The sequence below is a fragment of the Candidozyma pseudohaemuli genome (assembly GCF_003013735.1).
Source record: "Candidozyma pseudohaemuli strain B12108 chromosome Unknown scaffold00001, whole genome shotgun sequence".
Classification (NCBI taxonomy): domain Eukaryota; kingdom Fungi; phylum Ascomycota; class Pichiomycetes; order Serinales; family Metschnikowiaceae; genus Candidozyma; species Candidozyma pseudohaemuli.
In genome coordinates this window covers 2,601,922-2,623,471 of record NW_020194435.1, presented here as the reverse complement: position 1 = coordinate 2,623,471, position 21,550 = coordinate 2,601,922, and the positions used below count along the sequence as shown (strand labels likewise).

The window sequence follows — 21,550 nt, the reverse complement described above, 5'->3', positions numbered from 1 at the left end:
ACTTGTGTTGCTATGACGAAGGCTAATCAGCATGACCCATGGGAAAGTCCGGACTCTTTTTTTCTTTTAGAATCCTTGCCCCACACATTCTGACAATTGTGACGTGTGGCGACGCCTGGCCGTGCCATGAAGGATCGATCCTCCACCGCGCCGCCGGCTTAGGCCAGAACTGGGCTATTCGCGCCAGGCCACAAGACTTATTGTGGCCGTGTGCATCCTGCTGCGACACGGGTTAACACAGGGCTGGCCAAGTCGCTCGAGTCTTTTGTTCAAAATTTTTCTTTCTCCCATTCTTCCAGTATACTTTATTTAAGAAGAAAGTTTTGCCGCGAGACCGTTATTCAGGTTCGAACCCTTTTTTAAATTTTAAATTTGTGGCCAGTGCTATTTTTTGTTTGCACCGCCACGCTTTAGACTTTCGCTTCAGTCTCATCTGGGTACCGCTCGCTCTGGACCTTGGTTTTGCGTCGCATTTTGTTCCAATTTTAGCGACCTAGATTTCGGCTCTCCGCATTTTGCGCTCACGCTGCCAACGTCCAAACGGCCTGCTTCAAAACCAGCCGCTTCCCCAGCATACCCTTTTTCTTCCTTCCCACTACATCCACGCGATGCTACCGCCGCCTATGCCCCTAAATGTCGTCGACGTCGACACCTTGTCGGTAAGCGTCCCGGCCATCCTCGATGACTGTTTCAACTACATCCTAGCCCATGGCTTGATCAAGGGCATCTTTCGTGTCAGCGGCCTGGTTCGTCGCATGAAGGCGGTTTCTTCTGACTACTCGAATTACCGCCCGTGGCTAGAGGCCAAGCCACAGGCCCACGACGTCTGTGGCATCATCAAGAAGTACTTGTCCGACTACTTGGCTACCATGAACGGCCTCTTCTCCCAGCATCTGTTAGCCCTCCTCCGCCGCCGCTTCATCTCCCACCGCCGTAGCGGCTCTGACTGCAGCATAGATTCATACAAATCCGCCAACACATCCTTTGGCAGCCTGTCGTTATCGTCTGTGCCCGAGTCTGAGTCATGCTCCTTCTCCAACGTCAGAGACGCAGACGTGCTCCTCGATGCCGTGGCCCACCTCCTCGTGACCAAGAACATCTCCTCAAAGAATAACTTCTTCATTTACCTCCTTTACAAGCTCAAGCAGTTGTCTCAGCACGAAGAGGCCACGAGCATGTCGGTCGAAAACACCTCCATTATCTTCCAGCCCTACATCTTCAGTACCCAGAACGTGGCAGACTTGCGCATCCTCCAGGATTTACTTTCCTTCTTGGTGCTCCACTTCGACCTGCTTCTCCTGAAGTATCAGTGCTACGTCTCCATCTTGGGCGGTCTCGAGGATTTGGAGCTCGACAACATCTCCATCTCATCTTCCGAGGGCAACGCCGTCTCCCCTGCTACAGTCTATTCCGAAAGCAGTTATACCCCACGCCACAACTCCAATGCGTCCGACAACCCCATGTCGAACCCTAAGCGCAAATCGTCGATCTCACGCAAGTTCAACGGTCTTCTAGAAAGTTACCACCTCCCGGCTAACCGCTCCAAGCGCTTTTCCTTCAACTTCAGTTCTAGACACCAGTCTACAGAAAAGGTGACCTCCTCTGAGAACCTACGGCCCTCCACCAATCACGTAGCCTCGCTATACAGTGATGTGGAGCCTACTGATACCGATAAAACCGTCAAGGGCACCAACGGGGACATCCTCACACCGCCAGCGGACGAGACGCTAACCTTCAACACCAAGGTGACTCTGCCAGGTGCTCAGCCCGCCTCAAAAAGGCCGTCTCTCCCGCATAAGAAGTCAAACAACAGCAAAAGAAGAAGTTTGATATACTTGTTCAAGTCCTCCTCTTCAGTCAATGATGTCAAATCTAAGGAAGATTTGAGTGTGCCTTCCCCAGCCCCCTCCCCTACGACGCCCACCAACAACGACTTTTCTATTCTCAAAACAAAACACGCCGTGTCTGCTGACAACTTAGTCCCCAATACGGCCGTGACCCCTTCTCAGGAGCTCAATCTGTTGGGCAGAAACCTATCCTTGCGTGTTCGTGGCCGCAAGTAGTCCCCAACAGACACCTTATACGATTCATGAATGGCTTTTTTTTTTCTAATATTATTTCTGGGTTTACTTTCCATGCCTACTCGCTTTATAATTCTTATTTTGGGTACAAGGTATTTAGATTCAATGGTGTATATATATTACTGTACTATTTTCCACTAATCTGTACTGTAGCAGTACTTCGCGTTAACTAAGATCGCCTGTCTGAGGTGCACCCCATGTCACACATCAATGTCCTTCAAAACGGCCGACTCCTCGGCCTACCGGATGGCATTGTTCTAAGCTGCTGTCCTAAGATGAATCTCCTAGCTATCTCCATGAATAAGACGTCCATCTGGATGTTTAGGTTCAATGGTGAAAGAGTGTACTCAGTTAACAACAAAGCCCAGATCTTGAGCCTTCAATGGAACCTGAGCGGGCGATTCTTTGCTGTATCTGGTACCGATAACTTTGTCAATATCTATGATACCAATACTGGAGAGTTGGTTAACAAATTTGCTACACATACGTCCTTACCGATCACACTCATCAGCTGGGCATCAGTCAAGCTGGAGATCAATGCCGCCTCGGAGAAGGCATTGCCTTATATAAAGCTATTTCAGCAAGACATTTTAAAAGATCTACCAAAACTAAGTCATGAGGTGAACTTCTACGATACAGAGAGAGCTGGAGGTGTCATCTCCCTCCAAAACGCCTCAGCAAAGTCCCAGTCAATGTCCATCTCCGCCACAAATACCAATGAAGATGACTCACTACTAGATTACCTTCTTGTTGTCAATGCCAATGCCATGTTCACAGCCACATTTAATAACCTTTTCACGGTGCCGGATATAGAGTTGCCTGAGGATTGCAAGTTTCTAAGGCACGAGGTGAAAGACGACTTTTTCAACCAGGCTTTCCTTGCAGAGACGTCTTCCGGTGAATTAGTGCTATACAGAATGGAATTCAGCTTATCTGAGCCAAGACAACTCTCATATGTGTTGGAGATACTTAAGTACGCGTCACTCTTGATCTCGATGCTTAACCATATCACTGACCAAGTGAACGAAATGCAGAAGGAGGCCACGGCATTTATTACCCTCTTTGACAGATATCTTTCCAACCTCAAGGATGCCATCAAGGAAGGAAAATCTACAGAAGAGGACACCCCGGACGTAAGTGAAGACGAACTTGTCGAAATACTAATGGAGATTGTCCTCACAGGATATGTTCCGGATTATCTCAATGATTATTGGATGAACCAGTTTGGCGAGCGAGGCCTTAATAGGTTATCCAAGATGGGTAATGATTTGTACGAGGCGACCAGAAAAACCGCATACGCCCAGGTAATTCTTGCCATTGAGAAGATTCTCATCATCTTGAGTGATGTTAGGGGTATCTGTCTTGCCTGCTCGAATCTTTACGGTGATTCTCTCGGCATGAACGTGGAAACACTAGAGAATTCCATCGAGTTAGGCAAATCCATGTTGGTGAGTTTCTACAAGTTCATTCTAGAGTTCAATGAAGAACAGGAACAGTTCAATGTATTCTGCAACTACGTGAAGGTGGAAATCATTGAACGCCTCTCCAAACAAGAGAGTGATATGGAGCTGTTCTTGAAAGTACATCCAGAAATCGAAGTCAGTTCGACCGTCACAATGCATTATATCGATAACTATTTGACACGGCCCAAAATCGCCGCTTATCTCAATGTTCTGACATTGACAAATGATGTCATTTTCCAGTCAACTCTAGAGGAAGGGTCTCTCATAGAAAAACTCAACGACTTTAAGATTGAAATCAATCAAAAATTACTTCCTGGAATACAGGAGTATATTGCTGAAAAGTCTGTCTTCAAGCTGATAGGCACGATAAAAGCACTGAAAGCTCATGTTGATTGCCACATGGTCTTTAGCAACGACAAGATTTTAATCGCACGGAAATCCGAGTCCCAACTTGACATCTTTACGTTCGACAAAGTGGGGAATAAGAAGTCCCATGAGATTGAATTCCCTGGCGCAATTCTTTCGTACGAACTAATGAGTGATTCGCGTATCGTTCTTCTTTTGGAGAGATCCAATGAATTGAGAGAGCTCATACTTTTTGAGTTACCAAAAGGTGGCTCCAATATTGCATTCAATGACTTAGTGTTAAAGCAAGTCTTACCTTTCGACACCCAATCTGCATTCATACCCACGTGTATGACATTGACCAAAGACCCCTCATCAAGCTCACTGACAGGGTGTGTTTTCGACAAAACAAGACGTAATTATGTCATTTTCAAAATTGATTAATTAGTCATAAAAGCGAGCCTCGCTGATCTGATATACTCCGTCAGCTGTCTCATAAAACTGCTTCGTAACATAATCTCTGTAGTAATATCTAATATTGCGGTCATTCGCAACAAGCTGCTTCTGATTGAGAAACTTCTTCTCGAAGGGAGATCTTGAGTTTATATTTGCATGTTGGCGAGATGAATATCGGAAGTAGTTTTGATTAATCGTCGTCTCCGGAGTTTCTAACCTTCCTGATGCAGTTGCACATAAGTGGATCAAATCTTCACGTTGCATGGGTCGAACTTGTTGTAATAGTTGCTTCATGTAAGCTACTTTAGTCCTGTAATCCCGTTCTCTAGCAGCAACACTTTTTGGTAAGCCGAATCGCGTGGGTTCGAGAACAATTTCAAATGACTTAGCCTTGTGATCAAGCAAAACATCAGGATGTCGGCAAACGAATTTATAAAAGCCTTGCATTTGCTTCACCAAATTGACAATGCTTTGATTGTGGTGAACTTTTTGTATTGGTTTAATTGGGATATCATCCGGAGAGAGACTTAGATTCATCTCCTTCATGACCAGGAATTCTTGACTCTCGGGGGTGCTTTTGAGAAGCTCCCTGTCATATAAATTCTTGTGTTTGTCTTTACCGAATTGGTGTAGAAGGTGGACAACAGGCCACACTGGTTTGAAGGCGCTGTATTTGGTCTGAAGAAACTGGGAGATCCAAGGCTTCTGCGGTAGCGGATCTTTGTAGATTAGATCCAAAAGCTGAGATAGTAGGTAAAAGTCACCATTTAATACGGAGTCTGCCAACTGAGACACCTTTCTGTACCTCTTGGGGTCTTCAATGGGACTATTTGGAACAACTCTTCCAGCCCTAAACGCATCTCTTGCGATACACTTTGCAGTTCGTAGACTTCGCAAATCAATGGGAAGACAATTGATCTTCTTATAAAGGGCTTTATAGTAAGCTAGAGCTGTAGTCATGATGTGCTCATACACTTGCAAAGCACATTATGCTCTAGATAATCAATGATGAGATGTTGCAGCGCGGTTGCGAAGTAGGCGGTATCATTGTTACTGGAAGACGTTCACGAAAGGATCACAGTATTCGTAATAAAAGTTATCAGAGAAAAGAGAATAAATTAAAAGCTTAGGAAATAAGCGCTATCAAACAGAGTCAGAAGTAGAGTAACTGGAATTTCTTCAAGTCGTGGAAGGACCCGTGCACCTTGGCAGATATACATAGTAGCGACAGACGTTACTGAATCGACAACCATGGCGTTAGCGGAGTCCTTCCTTCGGAGAGTCCACAAGCTGGGTATCATCCCTAAAGTGGTAAAGGTTCTTCCGATAATCTCCTTCTGCTTTGCAATTGCAAGTGTGGCATGGCTTTTGGTGCTTCCTCAAGATGGGCAGTTCAGAAACACGTATATCTCAGAAAATGCATTGATGCCTGGACAGGTTACATCCTACTTCCGTGAAAGCGAATGGAATATTGTTCGTGGATACAGAACGGAAACGAAGAAATGGAATTACGAAGAGTCGGCAAAGAGCAATCCGATGCTCGAGTCGTGGCTCACAGACCTTGGTCTAAAGGTAGCTTCCTTTGAAGATGAAAAGACCAACAGCTCCACCTTATATGCTGTGATGCACGCCCCTCGTGGTGATAACACCGAAGCTGTTGTACTTGTCACTCCTTACATCACGTCAACGAACGAGGACAACATTGGTGGTTTCGCTATTGCACCAGCGTTGGCGCGTTACTTCGGCAGAATGTCCATATGGTCGAAGAATGTCATTTTTGTCTTTCCCAAAGATGGCCATGCATCCTTGAGATCCTGGGTCGAGGCATACCACACATCCTTGGATCTTACTGCTGGATCCGTGGAAGCTGCCATTGTGTTGGAATATCCCAAGGATAGTGACAATTTCGACCACATGCAACTCTTTTACGAGGGCCTCAATGGCCAGCTTCCCAACTTGGATTTGATAAACACAATCACCACAATTGCCCGTAATGAGAACATGCATGTTGGTATCCAAGGTACTCCGGGAGAAGAGCTCACAAGAAGAGATTACTGGTCAAGATTGAGAACCCTCATTAGGGGAATACTCAACTTAGCCATCTCTGGATTACACAAGTCATCACTTGGTTGTGAAGCGTTTTCTGGATGGCAGATTCAAGCAGTGACGATTCGTGCGGTGGGTACTGGTGGTCCTGACATTACGCAATTTGGAAGAATTGCAGACTCGACTTTCCGTGCTGTGAACAACTTGCTCGAGAAATTTCACCAATCATTCTTCTTCTATCTCCTTTTATCACCTACCCATTTTGTCTCGATCGGCACATACTTGCCCTCTTCAGTGCTCCTAGCAGTGTCCTTTGCATTGAGTGCACTCTGCTGCCTTGCCAATGGTGTCACAGGCTCTCAATATCTCATAGGGATGGGCTCTCTACTCATGACTTTCACAACAATCGAACTCGTTTGTTTGATCCTCGCATTTACACTTCCTTACTTGGTGGAGACCTCCTCAGACGCATATGGCCAATCGCAATGGATCATCCTTGCAGCGATCGTATCAACAGCCTTCTTGTCGCTCAAGCTGATCAGTAGACGAGTCGTTCCACTCAGGCTTAGTAAAGTGGCTACCTATTCGTTGCTTGCCTTCAGTCTTTACTTCATTGCGATGTTAATCACCACTTTACTCATAGTGCACTTCGCATTGGCCTTCACGATAGGCCTTTGTTCGTTACCATTAACGTTTATTCAGCCGCAAGTGACGGCGCAGATAAGAGATAAGTCAAGTGTGATCAAAACACAAGTGAGGATCATTGCGTGCTTGGTGGCGTCTTCTCCGGTCACTGCCATTGTTCTCCTCGGATATTTCTACAACGGGGAGAAAGAAGCAGGAGTCGTTGGGTTAACCCAAAGATTGTTGACGCTGTGGAAAGAATTACAGTGCTGGACGTGGTTTGTTGTGGCGCTTGGATGGCTCCCCGCTTGGATCTCCATTGCAATTGCATATACTTTTGGCACCTTCGAAGATGAGATAAAGTCAAAAGAAAATTTAAAAACTGAATAGATATATATTTAACAGATGGCAATTAATTAGGCTGTTTACTGTTTGTAGTGTGCAACAAACTTCTCGTGGAATGCAGCCCAGCTACTAATCCACTCGGTTCCTGGAGGTAAGAAGGTAGTTCTCAAGTGAGCAGTACCTGGAGCTTGGCCAAAACCGTTGCCAGGAACACAGCAAATACCAGTGTGCTCCAACAAATCAGTGCAGTAAAGTTCATCAATCGTCAAGTTCATCTCGTCGGCCTTCTTGTACAAGGCTGGGTAAGCCTCCCTTGAGAAATCCAAACGAGGGAAAAGATACATAGCACCTTGAGGCTTCTGGCAACTCACGTCAGCCATCTTGGTAAATGCTTCATACAACAGCAGGGCTCTCTTTTCAAGATCCTTGTGGATGGTCAGCGTCTCGTGGTGGTACAATTGGTAAGATGCATCACCCTCCTTTGGAGGGTTGATCATGAGCTCCACAAGGGCCTGGCCAGAGACAACGGAGCAAAGATTAATGGAAGCCAACTTAAAGATGATATCACGAACCTCGCGAGTGAAACCCACCAACTCCATGTAACCACCACGCTGACCACACTCACCACTGACACCTTTAGAGGTGGAATGCAAAGAAGCAAGCTGGACGTTCTTGTAAAGCTCGTGATCTTGCTCAAGCAACTTGGCCAAGACTCTCTTGACAGAAATAAACTCACCGTGGAAGACGTTCTCCTGGTACACCTCGTCAGCGATAAGCACAATACCATGTTCGGCAGCAATATTGACAAGCTCAACAATGTCCTGTTCCTTCAAGATAGCACCGGTTGGGTTACCAGGGTTGATAATGACAAGAGCCTTGATGGCAATGCCCTTCTCCTTGTTCTCAGCAATCAAGTCACGAATAGCTTCAGGGTCGGTGGACCACTGCTTCTCCTCGTTGAGGAAATAACCAATTGGCACAGCGTTGTTCAATGCAATTGAGGCAGTATACAATGGGTATTGGGGGATTGGGATCAAGAAGCCTGACTTTTCGCTGCAAGACAAGACCTGGATCAAGTAGGATACAGCGGCAGAGGCACCACCAGTCAAGAAAATGTCACTGGGATCAGATGGGTATCCGTCTCTTTTGTGGATGAAGTTGGCCACAGACTTACGGATGCCAGCGTCACCTTGGGAGTGGGAGTAAGCACCAACAGAACCGGTGGATTTGAGAAGCTTGCGGGCACGCTCAACGGTATCACTTGGATACAAATGCTCACGAACAGATGGGTCCAACTTCTCGATTTTGCTGATGAGCGGAGGGTACTGGATCAATGACAAAACTTGTCTGTACCATGACAAAGGCTTCTGGTCCAACTGCTGTGGGTTTCCAATGTTAGCGCTGATGATACGGTCGTAAGGCAAACCGTGAGATGGGTTGTTGTCGATTTCAGATCTCAATTCGTCAGCACGGATGGGGATCTTACCACGCACGGCATACTTGGCCTCGAGGGTGGACTCGTTCAAGTCCTTGATGGTGAAAGGAGGAGCCGGCAGGAAGGAGCTTTGAAAGCGACGGGAAATAAGCAGGGGAGCCATTCTGGAATGACGAGATAAACGGAGCACCATGGTGGAAATGATGGTGTATTTAAATGAATGCGGAAATGGCTTTCGTACAAAAGCGGCTAAATGATCGGAATGGAAGAACGGAAGTCTGTGCTGGGCATTTTTCGAGGTGTAGCAGCGGCAGTGACTCCAGTTTTTCGCGGTAATGCAGGACAACTGGGGAAACACTGCCATACGGCGGTGCCGATATGCCTCTAGCGTTTAGTACTGGAAGCTTTGTTGGGGTTTTTGCCATTATTCAATAGGATCGACCGGCCTCACCGTTGTAAAGCTTGTTTGGCTTCATCGGCGTCATGTGGGGTGTGGGGCACGGAAGTGCAACTCCGGGGCGATCGGCGAGCCGTTCCTCACTCCGGGGTTTGACTTCCTCGAGAAAATTCTATAAAGTCATTGTGTTTGGACCTAGCAATTATGAGCTAACGTTAATTTGGGATTTTCTCTGATAAGCGACAGTAAGAGGGGTTAACGTGACGTTGCTTCACGCATGGAAGTTCTTATCGATGATTGCTGACCATAAGTGCCCATGCATTTGCTTATCCGTGATTTATTTTCTTGCAAGTTTACCCTATTTCTTGTTCTAAGTACCCTGGAAAAACCACTCATCTGATGACAAGGAATGTTGTGATTAAGGCGTGGTCTGGCCATAATGTGGGGAGACGTGTCTGAATTCGGTGCTTTTCTCGAACACCCCGCGAGCCTGTCAATGGCTAGCCAGACTGGTTGCGAAAAGCATAAAACATTACGGAAACCACATGAGCTACATCATCAGAAGAATAGTATTTGATGTGTGATCGAGGCCGCATTCTTGTCTAAATTCAATGCAGCGTAGATTTTGTGAAATATTCTGGAAATCGAGTGGTGCCCCTTAATGTGGGTCTCCTCTTCTCCATTGTGCATAAGCAACCCCAGATATGATAACGTGATCAGCGTTCTCCAACAGTTCCTTATGCATTTAGTTTTTTTCACCCTGGCCAGATCTTGAGTTATTTCTCTATTTATCAGGGGACTTTCGCTACCCGCTGTTCTGCCATTTGCTTACAGTTAGCATCATGTCCGAAAGACGCTTCTCGTTAGCTATCGAAGACTACGACTCATCGGAGTCGCCTGAAAGCCCTACCAACAAACCACTATCTGGTTTTTTGGTCGACAACCTGCGGCCTGCTTTGACAAAATCCATGTCCTTCACATCTCCGTCAAAAGTGCAAGAGCTGACACCCCAGAGAAGGTTCTCCATTTGTGACCTCAACACATTCGGTGAAGACAGCTCTCAAAGGTCTCCGGAACAATGTTCTCCAAGATCTTGCAATTTCAAAAACCACCACAGACGAAACTCAGTAGCCATCAAGTTCCTGCTACCCCGAACCGCGGACTCATCCATGACGTCAGAGGATGGTTGATCAATCAGTGCCGAAGTACAACGAGTCTATGAAGCGAGTACGGAACGGCCAGTCTGTGTCAGCAAATCTACGTGATTTGACACCTTCCAGTGGAACGCTTCCCAACAGTTTCAGTGAATTGCTGTTGTGTTGCACCTCTTCATGGCGTTCAACCTTGCATGTATGTGGAACCGCTTCCTCATCCTCCAGGTCATCCACCGCCAGACTCAGTCCCAGGCTTGATTCAGTAATATCCATACGGCTGACCTGACCCACGACGATTGTGATTTGTGGGAACACATTAAAGATTCTCCTGATTCCAATCTCAGTCAGAAGCGAGCATATAAGAACAATATTCTCTTGCTCCACAGTATGGTCGATCAAGACTTGAATTGCCATGATAGCAGCCGCTCCACTGATAATTTGTGCATCAAACAAAAAGAATCGGTCGCCAGCCTTTGTTTTGGGCAACGATTCGGTATGCAACTGGGGCTCGCCCGTAAGGGAATCACTCTGAATCAAAAGCTTTCCAATAGATATCGATGGAAAAGTCTTCTTGATCGAGTTCATGAAACAATCACCAGAACGAATTATGCTAACAGCAACGATGTCTTGCGCTTGTCTCAACCCCTTATATGTATATCCTTTACAACAATTGACAACGATCTCGTCGTAGGCGGTAATTTGCTCAATCGCAAGTTCAAGAAGCAAATTAGCTATGCGGTCAAAATAGAATATAAAGTCTGTGCGATCAGTTTGTGTGTCGAACAAGATCAGGTAGATTCCTGATGTATGATTGTTATGAGGAAGCACCTTCAAGTTGTTGAATCTGTCGAGATCGTACTTTGGGTTGAGTCCAAGTGCCTTGAGTCGGCGGAGATGCAAAGAGCTCTTGAGAGCCAACCGCTTCTGGATATGCTGAATCATGAGCTCTATGGCGGTTGTGTTCTCAAGGCCCCTGGGTATGACGATATCGGCATTATGCATTGTGGGAGTGACTGAGCTAACAGCATTTGGTTTCACAAATACTTCCCACTGTTTGAGTGCTCCCGCCAAGTCTCTTCCTCGATACAAAATGTCTCGAGTAAGTCTACGGGCTAAGCACACGTCAAGGTCAGTGTCAACGAAGATCTTGATATCCATGAGGTCCAATAAGCGCTGGTCGTAAAGAGCATAGATACCCTCCATGATGATGACGTTGGCACCGTAAATAGTAATGGTCTTGTCTAATCGGTTATGGTGCGTAAATGAGTAGACGGGGATCTCGGTCTTCTTGCCTTGTTTGAGAGACTTGATAGTCTCTACAATAAGATCAAGATCAATGGAGCCGGGCTCATCAAAATCAAAGTTGTTTGCAAATGCCTGTTCGGATTGCTCGGGCGTCAATGGTTTGTAGAAGTTATCAAACAGCAAGAGCACAGTCCAAGGCTGATTCAACTCCAGGATTACCTTCTGAGCGATACTGGTTTTTCCTGATCCAGAGAAACCTGCAACTCCAATAATGTAGGGCTCAGTCCAAGGTGGAATATATGTGGAAACACCGGGTGATCTGCTTTGTAGAGATACCTGGCTTGGTACGTCGCAGGTTCCGTTGGACACCGACAAGGCTGCTGACATTGGTGTGGGCAGAATGAATGACGATTCATCGTCAGCGGGTGCAATTCTAGACGATCTTCTCCTTGCACCGCCCTGAAGACTCATGCTTTATAGATCTAAAAGTGCTTGGAGTGGTACCGCGATGCTCATCAGACGTCTTTCTACAGTACAGCCGGATGCGCTCAGATAACCATACATGTCAACAATAAGTGGAAAGGGGCACCGGAGGAGAAAAGATCTCTGGGATGATGATGAAGACGGATTGAGGGAAAGTGTTTCCACAGACGGCCCATCAACAGAGGCTGAGGAGAATGAGCTGAACCTACTGCAGCCGATTGACATGGACGATGCTCGAAAGACATCTAGAGAAGCATATCTCAAGAAACGTCTTGAAGCCAGGCTTGTTGATCTAGAAGCTGATGTTGAACGCCTTGAGGTACGCACAGATCTCAGTGCAAAAGAGGCTCAAGAGTACAGAGACAAGAAGGAGCTCATTGAATCCATTCGCTCCACTAAGGATACAGACAAAGTCGAGGAGTACAATCTACCTGGAAGCGATAAGACTAGCTCTGATGCTGACCGCAAGCGTAAGCGAGAGCTTCTTTCCACCAAGGCTAGACCTGAGCCAGAAACGATAGATACAAAGAAGAAGTTCAGGTTTGAGAATCAGTGGGAACTTGATCAGCTTCGAAAAGCCAACGAGATTAAGGCAGCCAATCCCGATCAAATACAGGTAAAGCTGGACCAGCAGTACGAGTATGTGTTTGATGACTCACAATTCATTGACTTCGCCGAAGAGGATGCGTCGGCAGATGATTCCACTGACGAGGAGCCTGTGTCTGTCGAGACGTCGAATCGTAAGACCATGAAAGACGTGAGGGAGTCATTACCAGTGTTCAAGTTCAGAGATGAATTCCTCAAGAAGGTTGAGGACAATCAGGTTCTTATTGTTGTGGGAGAAACGGGATCAGGTAAGACAACCCAACTTCCACAGTACTTGATGGAGGCCGGGTACACAAAAACCCGCAATGATAGAAATCAGATACAAAAAGTGGGATGTACTCAGCCCAGAAGAGTGGCTGCGACTTCGGTTGCTACAAGAGTTGCGGACGAGGTCGGATGTCAGCTAGGTGCTGAGGTGGGTTACAGCATTCGTTTTGAGGAGAGCACATCTGAGAAGACAGAAATCAAATATCTCACAGATGGTATGCTATTGCGAGAGTTCCTCACAGATCCGTTACTTTCAACATACAGCGCTCTTATGATTGATGAGGCACACGAACGTACTGTTTCAACCGAAATCGTGTTGGGCTTACTCAAAGATGTCATCAGAGAACGGAAAGATTTGAGGCTCATTGTCGCCTCTGCAACGATTAATGCATCCAAGTTCTCGGACTACTTTGATGATGCACCCATCTTCAAAATTCCGGGCAGAAGATATCCTGTCGATGTCTGCTACACAAAGAACCCAGAAGCGAACTATATTCAAGCAGCTATAACGACAATCTTCCAAATTCATACTACTTCGGAAAGTTCTGGGGATATTCTCGTATTCTTGACAGGTCAAGATGAGATAGAAACGATGAATGAGACATTGGTGGATGCGTGCGATAAACTTGGCTCCCTGATAAAGAAACTAATAATTGCTCCTATCTATGCCAATCTTCCTCCAAAACAGCAGCAGCGTATTTTTGAACCAACTCCCCCAGATGCTCGGAAAGTGGTGCTCGCAACGAACATTGCGGAGACATCGATCACTATTGATGGTATCAAGTACGTTATTGACCCGGGATATGTGAAAGAAAATGTGTTCAATCCTAGAACAGGAATGGAAAGTCTTGTGGTTGTTCCCTGCTCAAGAGCGTCTGCGGATCAGAGAGCAGGTAGAGCAGGAAGAGTTGGTCCAGGAAAGTGCTACCGCCTCTTCACGAAATGGTCATTTTACAATGAGTTACAAGCCAACCCAACTCCTGAAATTCAACGAACGAACTTGAGCCTGATTATTCTCATGCTTTTGTCAATGGGAATTACTGACTTGATCCACTTCGATTTTATGGATCCCCCTTCTTCGCAAACACTCATTAAATCCTTCGAACTTCTATACGCACTTGGTGCCCTCAACCTGAGAGGTCAAATAACGGATACTGGTCGAAAGATGGCTGAGTTTCCAATGGACCCCATGTTTTGCAAAACTCTTTTGAAAAGTGCTGACTATGGTGTTACCCAAGACATTCTTTCCATAATGGCATTACTATCTGAATCATCTTCTCTCTTCTTCCGTCCGAAAGACAAGAGGGAACAGGCCGATAAAAAGAAGGAAGCGTTTCAACATGAAGTTGGCGATCATCTTACTCTTCTTAACATCTGGAATGAGTGGGAAGACACTGGCTTCTCTAATATTTGGGCAGAAGAAAACTTCCTTCAATACCGTACATTGAAAAGAGCAAAAGAGGTTCGTTCTCAGCTAGAAGGGCTCTGCAAGCGAGTCGGCATTGACGTGCAAAAATCTATAGAAGAGCTGGACAGGTCTCATGACACCCGACTTCCAAGGATTCAAAAGTCCTTGGTAGCAGGCTTTTTTCCAAATGTGGCCAGGCTCTCAAAACTTGGGTCCAGCTTTGTTCAATTGAAAAGAAAGTTACCGGTGTTCATCCATCCGTCATCAAGCCTATACCCGTTGAAGCCTCCCCCAAAACTTGTGTTATATCATGAATTGGTTCTCACATCTAAAGAATACATGCGGAATTGCATGATCATTGAAGAAAAATGGCTAGACGAACTTGCTATGCATTATTATACAACGATCGATCCCGAAACAAAACAACAGAAAGAAGCGAATAACTAACAGGCATTTTTTTCATATTTCTCTTCATTGATTGAGAGAACCGATGCGGCGGTCGAATACATCCCCGCTTTTTTTTCAAATTGACGAAGTATTCGGACGCCTCTTCATGTCCCAATTTTTTGGTCAACTTTGCAAAAAAAAGACCACAAGCATTACAGAGGGTACGACTTCCTGTGGGCCCAGATCTCCACTCAGGTGTTTTCCTTGAACCACACTGGCTGCACTGAGTATTTTTCTTTAAACATAGATCCTTGTTGAGAAGATTCTGTGGATAAATGACGCCTTCCGACGAATGCTTCGTTGCTGGTCTAGGCGAACAAGAAAAAAGAACCTTTTCATGACTCATCAAAGCACCTTTCAGGCTACGCTTGCGTTTCTTTCTCAACTTTTTGTCAATTCTTGCCTCCCTTTTTCTCTTTTGAGAGGATGCAGAATCGCCATGGTAGCCTTTATCACTCTCAGAGCCTGGTGACAAAGATTGAGGAGTAACCACATGAATAGGATTTGTTTTTGGTGATTCCTGATCATTCTCCTGGTTATCGGCTTGCAGTAATTCTGAGGTGGAGACCAAGTGAGCCAAGGGGGAGGCTGGTACTGAGGACTCGCTAGAGTGTCCTCCAGGATTTGGATCTGTCAAAGGGGGGCTCTCATATGCCACCACTGGTGACAGGCGAAGATGATGGTCTTTAGATCTTTGTTTGCCGCTTGTTACTTCCTTGAGATAAAGCTCGACTGGTAACTTACAATTGGTAATCAATTCTGAAAATGACGGTATTTGGCGGCCACAATCCCATTTCGAGTCTGCCAACTTCCAGACATCATATCCGAATTGGAAGCTCATAGGGAGAACAAAAAGATGGTTGTAAGATCCGAAATAAGATCTTTCAAGTTGGTCCATATTATAGAGATGCACGATTTTGCAAGGAAAAGAAAGATTCAAAAGGGCGGAGCATCCCCCGATACTCGCTGCTATTGAATAATTTATTCTTCTTCATGCGGCCTGCCGCATGCTCCAGCATGTCTGACAGTTGTCGAACAGGTACACACAATGTTCCCGGGATATGTCGCTGATCTAGCGGGATCATCTCCGCGGGAGGAAAGGTCGAGCATCTGTCAGTGGTCATTTTCCCTGTTTCGAATTTTCCCTTTTCTGAGTTCACAATTGAGGTTCGTCCAAATTAATTTGGAATACCTATAAGAATTGACTTTTGGCGAAAACCTTCCATGATATTATTTATTGGTACCCACGTTGAGATATACTTCGTATCTTGAAAGCTTTTCGGTCAATCAAAAGATGATTGTCTGGAACTTCGGCTATTCGTGACAATAGCAGAAGAAGTTTCCATCAAAGATAATGAAAAACAGATCTTCGGTAAATCAGAATCTCACAAGCACAATGGACCCGATCTTCTCGCCCCCAAAGCTCGTCAAGTTCAAGAGACGACTCGGAAAAATTTTTTATTTCTTTATGCATCCGACCCCAGCCGGCAGTCTCGAGCTTATGAATATCTGCGTGATTCCTACTCCCCGAGGCAAGCTCATGCGACTACTACAAGCGGTCATGCCCTCACTTACGAAAAATGTCTAACACGAAAAAATCACAGTGAAGGTGCCAACTAGACATTTTCAATTCAAAGTCTGCAAATTTTTGACTTTTTTGAAACTTAATCAAATTCATCTCTTCGCAGTTTCAGGTTCCGTACCTCGCTTAGAAATAATGTGTATAGGGTTAACAAGAATCGCGATCTCAGACGCGAGACCGAGTGCGATAGTACCCGCATATCGGGCGTACACTTCTACCCTTCTTTTGGCGATATATCCCACAATCGCTGGGGAGTTATTTTGCAAGATGGAAAAAAATAACCCCCTTCTTCCATTCGCCTTTTCTACGAGCTCGTTTGATGAGAAATCTGCCTTGAATACCGATCCCCGGGAAAAGCACGTCATAGATGAAAACGCTAGGAGTAGCTATCACACGAGAGGACAAGATCGTCAAAAGGGTCCTCTCAGACGAGCAGCACCCCTTGTGATGCCCCAATTGAAAAGGAAAATGGGAGAGAGCTTCAACGAAAAAGATGATATCAAGAGAAGAGATTATGATGTCTTCAATGATCCTTCAAGTGACGAGTTCGAGGCCCATGACACCGATCCAGACTCACTTCATGACAAGCAGCATAATTATCCACAGCACGTGGCTAAGGAATTTCCTAGCAGTCCCCCTGTGCTTCCCCAAATGTTGGAATTCGACATTTCCACCACTACTCAAACGGTTCCGGATTCTCCGGTGAATATCAATCCTGGTTTGGCAAGTTTGAACACCTCTCCGGTCCAAAAGCATAAACCCAGAGTCATTGATCACAGAAGCTCGGAACCAGATTTTGGCATCGGTCCCTTCAATCGTTTCAAGACCTCCAGCTACATTGCATGTCCTTCGACTGACACGGATTATGCGAGCGAGCCTGATCCAGCGGTCTCCGCCTCGCTGTACGCTTTGGCAAGAAATAAGCTTTTGCAGGCATTTGAAGACGTAACTGCCTCGGTTAGTTTGGAAGGAATGGGTCTCACAGAGGTGCCAGAAGAGATTCGAGACTTGAATAATTTAGTCATCTTTTCGCAAGACCCAACCAAAGACTTGTACCAGTTGTACTTGACAAACAATCGGCTACGGTCTCTTAATCCAGCTTTGTTTGCTTACACTAAGCTCAATGTCTTGAGTTTGCGCCAAAATCTCCTTCGGTCTATTCCTGCCAGCATAAAGCATCTCACGAACTTGTGTGATCTCAACATTGCAACAAACCATCTACGCTACTTACCAGTTCAAATTCTTGACCTCCCAAAGCTTAGCACATTTAGAGCGGGACCCAATCCATTCATTTCCATTCCTGTTGATGCCATTCAGATACCGGAGTCCGAGGTCCCCTCTCCGAAGTTTGTCAGCCAAATCATTGAACACTTTGAGAAATCAAACGTCCCCACTTTGAAGGCCTTATGTTTGCATACCATTGCTAAATATGACGTGACGTACAGCGAGACGCATTCCTGGAAGCGCCATACCCCTCGTGTCGTACATCACTTAATAGCAAAGGCAATCGCAAAGGGCATGTTTGAGGATACTTGCAGTGAATGTGAAACTGTCATAGTGGAACCATACGCAGAGGTGTACGAGTGGTGGGATTTCCTACAAAACACTAATGTACCCTTCAAACGAGAGTTTTGCTGTGGCAAATGTGTCGGTCAATACAAACTGAGAACAGGATATTATCGCTAATATTATATATTCCTTCATGAGCAAATACAGATAATTAAGTCGTTACATTGCTTTCAAATATACCTATTAAATAAAATATTATTTTTTGCGATCGATATTCTCCATGAGATTTCTGAAGACGTCACCCTCGCCATTTTCCCACGACACCAAGAAACCTTCGAGCTCAATGACGAAATGAAGCGAGATCTCCATCTGAATCGAAGCCATCATGGAGCACACCATGTGAAGACCCCTCTCACAAGCATTCAAGAAGATCGGCAACTCCTTGATGAGGTGCATTTTCAAACTCTCGGATTTGGACAAGGCTTGCGAGCGGATGCTTCCCATGTTTGGAGAGTCACTCCTTTCCATGAGTCTCGAACAAGCTGGACACCCAGAAGCTACCCTTGTGTACATGTCACATTTCAAAACGACGAGCTTCACATGTCTGATCCAACCACGGAGAATCCCACAGCTTTTATTTGCCTCCTTCTTGAAGTCTTTGAGGATGAAAGTGCTTTCTGAGACTATTCTTGAGATGGCGTAGTTGTAACCTTGTACATACTCTTCCTCGATAGTCTTTGTGATAGGCTCGTTGGGGAATTTTTGACCCATGTGCTTAGACAGAAGTATTTGCATGATTCCACCGACCAGTACACTGTGTCTGAGGCATCGAGACACTTTCCGACGCAAAGACTTGCAAGCATAAGTCAATTGTTGATTGATACGATCGACTTTCTCTAATTTTGCAACCAAGGCTTCATACTCGGTATCTGGCTCAGTATGTGGGCAATGGTACTGTCTGCGTCTTAATTGAAAGTCACTAACTCGAGCAGAGTGGTTGGGAAGAGTCATTTTGGAAAAAGAAGTGCTACAAGAAAGTGTTGATGTGGGTGCAAAAAGCACAATGCGAATATATTATGGGTGACCATGATGCGAGCCCGGCCACGCTGCGATACCAGCCGCTCTGGGAGAAGATTCTCTGCTGCTACTCTTGGAGCCATTCAATACTTCAAGCCGATCATCGAAGAATTGCAAGCTTGACATCTGCTCTGAAAGTTCAGATTTGGTCGATGAAGGAAGCTCAGACTCTTCAAGCTCCACTTTCAAGCGCCGACTTCTATCAATTATGACATCGTCAAGACTCTCTATGAACCGGTTACCGAAGGTTTTGTCAGTCGGCAAGTTCATATATATTTTCTTCTGTAGCAATTTGGCTGTCCTCAAACTCTCGATAATCTTAATGAAGTATGAGTCTTGCTTTATATGTTCCACTTTTCTTCCGTCAGTGGGAGGAGGGTTCACAAGCAATAAAGCAGCATAGTAAAGCATGATATGGATATGCAAGGGTACATACCTCAAGTTATTGAGGATGTCTTTGTCACTCAAGACTAGGTTGAGAACAGTCTGAGCAGCATTCATGGCTATATTGAGACTAAGAAGAGTCTGATCATGAGTAATGAGCTCTCTATTACTTATGAGCTCATCCTCGTCGTCACTGTCGTCTGAATCAGACACTTCTTGTTTGTGGGCTTGGTCTGTCACAAGATCAGCTTTTTGCCTCAATTGATGGTACCGCTCCCACTTTGGGAATATGACACTCTCCAGACCAGTCTCAACCTGAAGTTCTCTTAAAGCAGAACAATTGATATGCATCTTTGCAAAATTGTAGTAGATAAGTGTCGACTTTGACAGCCACACCGCACCATTGTTGACGGGTGCAAGTAGAACAGTCCACGAGACCATCCATTTGTCGAGCTCCAAATTGGATTTGGATGGTATGCCGAAAGCACTTGGTGCGATGAGGTCCCATGCGTTACCCTTGAATGCTTCCCTTATAGCGACGTTGTACTCAACTTGAGAAACCAAGCGCAAGTCAGTCAAGTGAGAAATGTTTGAAGTATTGTCTTCGGCTTTGGCGGCACTATTATGAGATGGAACAACTGCTTTGTTCTTTGAATCATCAGTCTCAGCATGTTCAGTGATCTCGAGAGGTTTCTTCTCCCTGAGAAGTAACTTTCGGCTATGTGTAATCGAATAGTCATCAGAATCAAAGAGAGACTGCCTATTGAGCGACATACACTGCTGGCCATCAAGAACGTAAAGAAGGTACCACAACTTCAACCGATCTTTTGGATTGAGAGTGCTTTGATCATCGGTTTCAGAAACGGGCCTGTTAAGACCAAATTCTTTTGCTAGCTGAAGAGCCAAGCCAGTAAATCTTTGAGAGTCTGATAACCAGAAACTGCAAAGAATAAGGGCTAAAATAATGTTAAACCCTTCAGTGTCGGATTTGGGCTTTGGCTGGAAGAGTATACCCGAGCAAAGCTTATGTAAGTGCTGCTGCAATGCAGCTTGTTTGGATGATATTTCGGGGTCAGGATAATGCATTGCTGCTATGCAGCAGACGGCACAAATGAGTAACGGTGATGTTACCCATATCTGACTGACTTGTAACTTGTCGATTTCGAATCCAAACAACTGCTGGGAGATATTGGTATCAAAAAACCGAAACAAAAGCTTTGCTTCTTGAAGTGTAATGACAGAGTCACGAAAATCCTCTTGCTCCATGCGTCTTCTTTTGAGTAAAAAGTAGTCTTGGTGGGCTGGACGCTTTCCTTCCAGACTTCTCTCTGACTCTGAAGAATCGGGTGTAGATGCTATGCTGTTTGAGTAACTGTGTCCACCCAGTGAAGAGTCCTTGATAGCTGGAAACTTCGGAGGTGCCTCTAGTTCGGGCCCATTATATCGCTGATTACTTCTGAGAGCCTCGACTAAGCTATCGAATTTCGACTCGAATGAGTTAAGCTTGTTCTCCATATGCGACTTCCATTGCAGGTCTAGATCACCTGTTGGCTTTTTGTTCAAATGCGGCAGTAGGGTCGATATTGGTGGTGGAGGAGGATTTGAATGCATTGGTGGTTTAGGTTGACTGGGAATCGGCAGTTGGTAAATGCCCGCCTGGGGTATCAGTGGCGGCGGCTGTGAAGAAAAGTGCTTCCCATGATGCGGTAGAGGTGGGACCTGAGGGACCATATGAAAATCCGGAAGACTTTGAGGACCGACCTGCGGTAGTTTTAACGAGGGTAGTTTTGGCACTATCTGACAAGTACTAGCGAGACCATTCTTTATGCAACGCGTACAAGGAAGTGACTCTGTGTACTCGCATTTCACTTTTGACCGCTTGCAGTTGCTGCAAGGTTTGGTCCTTTTTTCTCGAGCCATGTATTCTGACCTTGAGAAGCGTTGTAAATGGTAGATCTGATATCGATGCGACAGTGTAGGTGATGCACCGTATGCAAGCCCGAACCAGCCTTGGTTACCACCAACGTTCTCTGAAGTTGTAGGGTCAACTAGTCATATTGATTGCTTTTAATAGTCACGTCTGGGATGGGAAGAAGTGGAATACATTTTTGATGTGTATGGTAGAATCTGATTTATGACGATTACCGGTTATTTAGTCCCTCGATGTTTCAATCGGCCTTATGCTATGCTAGAATT

At 45.5% G+C, this 21,550-nt stretch overlaps 10 protein-coding genes across 10 annotated transcripts; 5 read left to right on the top strand and 5 right to left on the bottom strand.

Annotated features, from left to right (window-relative positions):
• Positions 1-608: 608 nt before the first annotated feature.
• C7M61_001186 (uncharacterized protein) lies at positions 609-2,063 on the top strand (the record flags this gene model as incomplete). The annotated part of the gene is made up of 1 exon (XM_024856603.1): positions 609-2,063. The coding sequence occupies one exon, from the start codon at positions 609-611 to the stop codon at positions 2,061-2,063; it is 1,455 nt and encodes a 484-aa protein (XP_024716202.1).
• Positions 2,064-2,278: 215 nt separating this feature from the next.
• C7M61_001185 (anaphase promoting complex subunit 4) lies at positions 2,279-4,333 on the top strand (the record flags this gene model as incomplete). Its single annotated transcript, XM_024856602.1, has 1 exon — positions 2,279-4,333. One exon carries the CDS (start codon positions 2,279-2,281, stop codon positions 4,331-4,333), a length of 2,055 nt encoding a protein of 684 aa, XP_024716201.1.
• A 257-nt stretch (positions 4,334-4,590) lies between these two features.
• On the bottom strand, positions 4,591-5,305 carry C7M61_001184 (uncharacterized protein; the record flags this gene model as incomplete). The annotated part of the gene is made up of 2 exons (XM_024856601.1): positions 4,591-4,617; positions 4,649-5,305. The coding sequence occupies 2 exons, from the start codon at positions 5,303-5,305 to the stop codon at positions 4,591-4,593; spliced, it is 684 nt and encodes a 227-aa protein (XP_024716200.1).
• Positions 5,306-5,596: 291 nt separating this feature from the next.
• On the top strand, positions 5,597-7,405 carry C7M61_001183 (GPI-anchor transamidase subunit; the record flags this gene model as incomplete). Its single annotated transcript, XM_024856600.1, has 1 exon — positions 5,597-7,405. One exon carries the CDS (start codon positions 5,597-5,599, stop codon positions 7,403-7,405), a length of 1,809 nt encoding a protein of 602 aa, XP_024716199.1.
• A 35-nt stretch (positions 7,406-7,440) lies between these two features.
• ALT1 (alanine transaminase) lies at positions 7,441-8,988 on the bottom strand (the record flags this gene model as incomplete). The annotated part of the gene is made up of 1 exon (XM_024856599.1): positions 7,441-8,988. The coding sequence occupies one exon, from the start codon at positions 8,986-8,988 to the stop codon at positions 7,441-7,443; it is 1,548 nt and encodes a 515-aa protein (XP_024716198.1).
• Positions 8,989-10,382: 1,394 nt separating this feature from the next.
• On the bottom strand, positions 10,383-11,978 carry URK1 (uridine kinase; the record flags this gene model as incomplete). Its single annotated transcript, XM_024856598.1, has 1 exon — positions 10,383-11,978. The coding sequence occupies one exon, from the start codon at positions 11,976-11,978 to the stop codon at positions 10,383-10,385; it is 1,596 nt and encodes a 531-aa protein (XP_024716197.1).
• A 175-nt stretch (positions 11,979-12,153) lies between these two features.
• On the top strand, positions 12,154-14,802 carry C7M61_001180 (DEAH-box RNA-dependent ATPase; the record flags this gene model as incomplete). Its single annotated transcript, XM_024856597.1, has 1 exon — positions 12,154-14,802. One exon carries the CDS (start codon positions 12,154-12,156, stop codon positions 14,800-14,802), a length of 2,649 nt encoding a protein of 882 aa, XP_024716196.1.
• Positions 14,803-16,852: 2,050 nt separating this feature from the next.
• C7M61_001179 (uncharacterized protein) lies at positions 16,853-18,070 on the top strand (the record flags this gene model as incomplete). Its single annotated transcript, XM_024856596.1, has 1 exon — positions 16,853-18,070. One exon carries the CDS (start codon positions 16,853-16,855, stop codon positions 18,068-18,070), a length of 1,218 nt encoding a protein of 405 aa, XP_024716195.1.
• A 78-nt stretch (positions 18,071-18,148) lies between these two features.
• C7M61_001178 (uncharacterized protein) lies at positions 18,149-18,904 on the bottom strand (the record flags this gene model as incomplete). Its single annotated transcript, XM_024856595.1, has 1 exon — positions 18,149-18,904. One exon carries the CDS (start codon positions 18,902-18,904, stop codon positions 18,149-18,151), a length of 756 nt encoding a protein of 251 aa, XP_024716194.1.
• A 63-nt stretch (positions 18,905-18,967) lies between these two features.
• On the bottom strand, positions 18,968-20,869 carry ZCF30 (Zcf30p; the record flags this gene model as incomplete). Its single annotated transcript, XM_024856594.1, has 1 exon — positions 18,968-20,869. One exon carries the CDS (start codon positions 20,867-20,869, stop codon positions 18,968-18,970), a length of 1,902 nt encoding a protein of 633 aa, XP_024716193.1.
• Between the last annotated feature and the right edge of the window lie 681 nt (positions 20,870-21,550).